At 42.5% G+C, this 6,620-nt stretch overlaps 1 protein-coding gene across 1 annotated transcript in view; it reads right to left on the reverse strand.

Annotated features, from left to right (window-relative positions):
• Positions 1-6,612, reverse strand: part of EGLN3 (egl-9 family hypoxia inducible factor 3) — a 36,600-nt gene extending 29,988 nt beyond the window's left edge. Inside the window, exon 1 of the mRNA XM_019552154.1 lies at positions 6,189-6,612. Within this exon, the coding sequence (XP_019407699.1) occupies positions 6,189-6,569 (381 nt within the window). The 5' untranslated portion in view covers positions 6,570-6,612. The remainder of the gene's footprint in view (positions 1-6,188) is intronic.
• Positions 6,613-6,620: the final 8 nt, after the last annotated feature.

Consider the following 6,620-nt stretch of genomic DNA (forward strand, 5'->3'; position numbering starts at 1 on the left):
GGGGGAACGTTTGTTCACCAGAGCGCCCCAAGGGATGACGAGGTCAAACAGTCATAAACTCCTCCAAGACCATTTCAGGCTGGACATAAGGAAGAATTTCTTTACTGTCCAAGTCCCCAAGGTCTGGAACAGTCTGCCAGCGGAGGTGGTTCAAGCACCTACAGTGAACACCTTCAAGAGCAAATTGGATGCTTATCTTGTCAGGATCCTATGACCCCAGCTGACTTCCTGGCTTTTGGGCGGGGAGCTGGACTCGATGATCTTCCGAGGTCCCTTCCAGCCCTAATGTCTATGAAATCTATGACACCCAAAATGCTGATTGAAAAGGCAGCCAAAGGAACTGTACTTCTGAGCCCAGTTGTTTACAGAACACTGCTGTGGCTGTAACATCAAAGTCCTGCTAAGCAGAGCAGGAACCCCTGAGAAATAAATGCCTCTTGCAAGCTCATTTCCATAAAGACTTCTTTTAAAAAAAGTTTTTAATGTTTTAGAAAGTCACTAACCATAATACAAGCAAGAATAAATGTAAGAGGAAATACATCAAGATTTATAGTCTTTTAACATTCTGATTGTCAAGAAAAAAATATACATTCTTGTGTATAATTAACCAAGCTAACTAATCTTGCTTGACAAACACAGATATAAACATCAGCTCTGATGCTGAGCCAAGGCAACTGCTCTAGGATTTTTGCCAAAACTGAATTCCTCAGTCAGATATCATAAAACGACTTGTCTGTTGTATTTACAGTTCCAGTGGCTCTGGACTCTGGTGAACACTGGGCATTCTGGCAGTTCTCCAGAAGAACAGATTTGAACCCAACCATTATGCCAAAACATGTGCATTTGATTAGAAAAAGAGAAAGAAAAATTATGCATTTTTCTGGATACCAGTATTCATCAGACTTTCCATTGTAAACTAATTGCAAAGCATGCTGCTGCTATGATATGAAAGTATCATAAAATCCTTTGTAACATATAATAAACTATTATATTTCTATGTGGTTAGTACTCTGCAATTTGATAATCACTCTCCTGTTACACGGTTCCTTATGTTTGCACCTAGAACCAAAAACTGAAATGCTTCACTTTGCATTTTAATTTTAAGTAACATTGCTGAGCGTTGCTTTGTTTTTAAATGTGACAAAAAAATTCACCCACAAGAGTTGCAAGGCAACTGGTATAATTGTTCAGCCAGAGCTTCTGAAAGGTCATGGACTAGTTAAATCCCTGGGAGCATGGGGAGTTGAGCAGGACCCTTGATAGAAGGCCCATGTTTCAGGAGCTACCCAAGAGCTCCTGGATGATTGGCTGTGGAAATGGTGCTCCTTGATTTGCCACCAACACCCCTTATGAAGCACCAGAGACTAAGAAAAAAGTAAATAAAAAACTTTCTCATCTGTAGAGCACAAGTTGAGCAGTGCTGGATGCCATACTGATGTGGGCAAGGGAAGGAAGTGCTGCGATTACAGGTAAAAGATGAGGCAGAAGCAAGGCATGAAGCAGAGAGTGAAAACGCCTTTATGAAGAACGGAACATTTTCACAAAAGTTCAGCTCCCACTAAAACATCCAATTGAAACATCCAGGTTTTTAAGATATTTTCATGTGATTTGGATAATCTGGCCATTTACCTGAATGGGAGCAGTTGGATTCTGCGTTAACCTGGCTGGTTGACTTCCGAGTTGGTTTCTTGCCAGTTCACTCCTTATCTGCTCACCCCCAGCAGCCTGCCTAGAGCAGAGGCTCCTCAGGTTTCAGGCTGCAGCTGTCAGAGAGCTCTTAGTCTCTGCAGCAGCCCATTTAGAAGACTGTCCAAGAGACTGGGTTCCCTGAGCTCCTAAATTTAGTGGCTCAGTTCTTCAGCAGCCCAGAGATCTTGGGCTGGAAATTTTCCAAAACAAACATTTTGGAAATCTGAGATCATTTTCCCCATGGAACAAAAACCTCAGGTCCCACATATCGCTGAACTGCAACTTTCTCCAAGTCCTGATTTGCAAGGTCTGTGCCAGAACAGAGCACCCTCATCCCTCCTAACTAACAACTGAAGCCAAAGCTTAAAGCTAGATCCAATAAGGGACTCAGATGCCTGTAAGTTAGATGCTGCAATGCAGAACTTTCAAATGTCTGGCTCCTGGAGCAGAACCCCTGTGTTAGCCCCTATGGCTGCATCAACGTGAGCACACACATGAATTATGAGGCACCGCAAAAATGCACCCTGCGCTTATGATTTGGTTTAAATACTGAGAGATCCTGGTGTATAAGCGAACAGAAATAAAGTGGGGTGGAGTACGCGGCAGCAGCATGTGCTGCCCGAAACGTACCCAACACCCACGTAACGCTGCTGGGGCCAGCCCAGGTGCTAGCCCCAGCCTTCTCTACCCCACCAGAAGCATGTTTCCCTTTGCTAACCCTGCATGCAGGGGTGTGTACCGGGGCAAAAGGCAGCAACACGAATTTGTACCACTGTTTTTTTCCCTGAAGCAACCACATGCCCCTGCTCATGGAGATGTGGCCTAGGGAGCCACATATGCTCCCCATACAATGCATGGAGGAGAATCAGGTGCTGGCTGTTTCAGATCCCATTCAAAGCAGAAAGCTGCCTAGAACCAGGCAGCATGAAACACTGGGGACAAATATATGTCTTAATCCCAGCCCTCTCTGGGAGGTAGGCACCTACAACCCTTTCTTTCAAAGAACTGGGCAAGGTTCATGGTTACCTTCTTCTTTTAACAAGTAGTGGGGAAACTTTTTGGCAGTTGTGCCACTACTTAAGCCTCCCCATGCGCCACCCCACCCCAGTCTCTGAAATACCACTCTGATCCCCCCAGAAATACAAGGGAAAAGTTACCAGTATTATACAAGAGTCATTCTTGTTATGCCCTTTATGGAATCCATAGTTATACATATTACACTGACCAAATGGCAGCTCATAGAACCAGGAAAGTTAAAAGACACTAAGCAAATCCTCTCTCTGCCAATATTCCAGGCTAATGTTTAACTGAATATGCTATAAATTTAACAATGTGTCGTTCTAAATAGTAGACTTCAGCCAAGTAAATCAGTCAATGTTACTCAGATGTTACTTCCATGACCAGAATACTTCCTCAGGTAGTCAAAAGTTTATATCTTAAATAAACAAACTGTTCTTGATTGTTATTAGCCCCCATCTCTCTGTCCCCATTATCTGACCAAAAAAAAAATCAAATAATCACCAAGACAGTTACAACAATGTGTATCAAATTGAAAAGCTCTGGAATCTAATGATAAAAAACTCAAACTAAGTTATTAAAGGTTTTTCTGCCTCCAAAAAATTACACGTTTGAAATGTGGATATAATCTAGCAAATACGTCAAACCTTATTTACTTTAAAATAATTACACTGGTTATTATTAGTTTACCAGATGTCCTGACCAGGTGGACCTGCTTAGTGCTTGGATAGGAAACTTCCAAGAAACACCTATACAGGATAGGAAGCTGGGTTATACACCAGGTTTATTCGAAGCTGGAGGAAGTCTTCCCTGTTGGTCACTAACTTTCTATAATACTAGAGGGCACTGTTTTGCTCTAGGTTTCATCTTGCAATAGATATGTAAAATAACTACTTGTAATCATCAAAAATTCAAAGGGATTTTTTTTTTTCCCATAACAGGGGTGCTCTTCGTAGTTTCCAACAGAAATTCTCTGTGTATTTTAATTCAAATACCATACTCTTTCCTTTTAGTCCCCAAACTAGTGTGTAGCTTTTCTCTGCACTGCTACTTTGAAGTCTGTCACCTTCCACACACAAGTGTTCAGTTACCACTACACAGCTGAAGAAATCTGTTCATAGCAATATTTCGGTAGCCACTTGTAAAATTATCACATTTTACTAGATGGAAAAAAATCTAGAGTCAGCTATTATTGTTAACATGTATTCTTATAACAAGTATAACTCTCAAACACTGAAAGCTCTAAGAATACCACAATTTGGTTTAAAACCCCCCTTGAACTTTTCATAGCCCAAGATAAGTCCCAGAAGAGTTTGTTCCAGACCAATGCAACAAGCTACATCTCATGTAGGTTTTCTCCTTGTATGCAGTTAGGTGAATGTGATGGTGATCTCCCCTGTGCACATCTGTCTCTTGCTTTAGTGCAAATCCTCTTTTTCTTCCTCCTAGTGGCCAACAAGGTACCACCATACCTACCCATACTAGTGAGGCAGGCACTTGGGAATATGTACAATAATTGACACAAGACAGCTCACGTACTGTGTCCCAACTCCATCCAGGTCTTTAGCTTAATAGGACGATTCGCTCAATATAGGGTTAATGATTCAACTATTATTGACTTCTACTTGATTTGAGACTAACAAGGCTGGTCCCTTGACTAGTATTTGCCAACTTTTCAGGATATTCCCAAAAACCTGAGAAACAGCTAAGTCCCGCCACAGCCAATATTTCATTCCCTCTCCCTTCCTGCTGAGAAACATCATCATTCCCCAACTCCCACATGCCCCATTTAGTTTAAGATAATGCCAAAAGAAACAATTAATAAGGATTCATAAAAGTTCTCTTTACATACCCTGCTAACTGTTCAAGGTCTTTCCATCCCTCCTCTATCCCCTTTCCTAAAACCTAGAGGAAAACACTGAGATTAGAATAAAATTTGAAGTGCAACTGCCCCAAAACTCTTGCCTGGTATTTTAAGAATCATACAACTTTCAGTGCTCTAACAGCTACATCACAGAAAGAGGAAACATAAATGGAAACCTACAAGAAAATGTATAATTCAGATTGTTTGCCAACCATGAAAATCGGATAAGAACTATGAGGAATTTTACAACACTTAGTAACAGAGGGTAATGTCATTTCCATACAGGTGCAGAGGATAAAAACAACATTAGCCAACTCTGACTGAACTACATGTCAGATAAACTGACTGGGAAACGGATTTCAAGTAGCAACTTCTTAACACATTCTTCACAAAGAAATTCTGGCACGCCCTTAAACAAGAGCAAAGTATCTTTCTTTTCATACTTCTAATGGCAAGGCTAACAGCTATTACAATATCCTTTAGTTCTGAAATAGTTGACAAGAGGATGTAGACTGAAGCTCACTGGATTAATACTACCATATGAATGAAATGTTGCAACCAAAACCAAACATATTTTAACAGTGGACAAGCACAAGTGGATGGATATTGCTAACTCCCTCCTTCTACTCACCTTTACCAAAACTGCTAAAAACACCTGTGATAGCCAGCTGCAGACAAAGGGTTAAAATAAATAGGAAACCAGAGTACTTTAGTCTATTATGATTAGTTCATCAGCATTTACGTGCATTTTGCCAGCCCTTCCAGTGGAAGTACTAGAAGAAATACATCATTAGTAGACTTTATCTTAAATGACCACCATAAACTTGTAAGGGAATACAGCTTCCCCTTTGGATCAAATTGGAAAGTATTCGTTCAGGTTCACAACCCCCAAGCACAAAGAAGAATTTTTCCAACTATTTGAGCTGATCTAATAAAATATATCAGATTTACCCAAAGATACTTGTCTGCCTTCATTCAGGCTCAAGTCACTTCTCACTAGGAATTAGTTAATTAATTACTATGTACATTTGTTTATTTACTCAGCAGTGAAGTGGTCTGTCTCTGTGGGTACACTGTGCATAAATTTAGGATTAACCTCATCACTTCTTTATAAACAATATGAGCAGCCTGGGAGCCTGTCTTCCAATCATCTTCTGAACACCACTGCCCAAAGGACACGGCATTGGGGAGGAAGAGAACTGTAACAGCTGATGAGTGTCCTTTACTTTACAAGCTTAAAAAAAAAAAATCTCCATTCATTCCTCTCCACAGCTTAACTTAAAACATGCTTCTCAATTTGCCCCGACTTCTGTGCTGCTGGGTTAAGTGAAGGATCCAGGAATTGTTTATAAACAATAACATACTCTACTCCTGCATCTGGCAGCAGACACATAAACTATGCTTTAAAGGCAAAAGATGCCTTTTTTGCTATAGTAAGCACTATCACCTGCTGTGTCTTTTAAGCAGATGAGTAAAAGGAAAATTGATGCTGGGTCCTGGGAGCAGTCTGGGGAGTTGAGACGTGCCAGGTGTCAGGAACGTGCAACTCGGTGGTAGAACCCACAGGCATGGAGCCCTTAGGAAACAACCACAAACTCAACCACAGCAAGACTCTTACCTTGGACCTTTCCTTGACATAGTAGTTGCCCAGCCTGGTACCACAATACATCACCAGCCTGTCTATCAGGGACAAGAGAAAGTTGATGGCCTCGCACCCTTCCTCCGTGCCCCCGATCCACTTGATCTGGTCTCCCCTCAAGTGCCGCCTGGCGATGCCGTGTCTCTGGCCGGCCAGCTGCCCGTCCTGCAGCTCCCCGCTGTAGTGCATCTGCTTCACGCGCTCCAGCACGCAGTCCCCCACCACCTCGCCCAAGAAATTGTCCAGGTAGCAGAAGCCGATGTCGTGCAGGCAGGGCACGATGTAGTCCAAGGCGATCTTCTCCAGGTCGGGGATGGGCAGCCCCCGGCACGCGTGCCACAGCAGGGCACGCGAAGCCATCTTGCCCGGCACGCGGGCGGCCGCGGAGCCGCTGGACCGGTGCCGCCTCAG

This window comes from Crocodylus porosus, unplaced genomic scaffold, assembly GCF_001723895.1.
Source record: "Crocodylus porosus isolate Cpor-Errol unplaced genomic scaffold, CroPor_comp1, whole genome shotgun sequence".
Classification (NCBI taxonomy): domain Eukaryota; kingdom Metazoa; phylum Chordata; order Crocodylia; family Crocodylidae; genus Crocodylus; species Crocodylus porosus.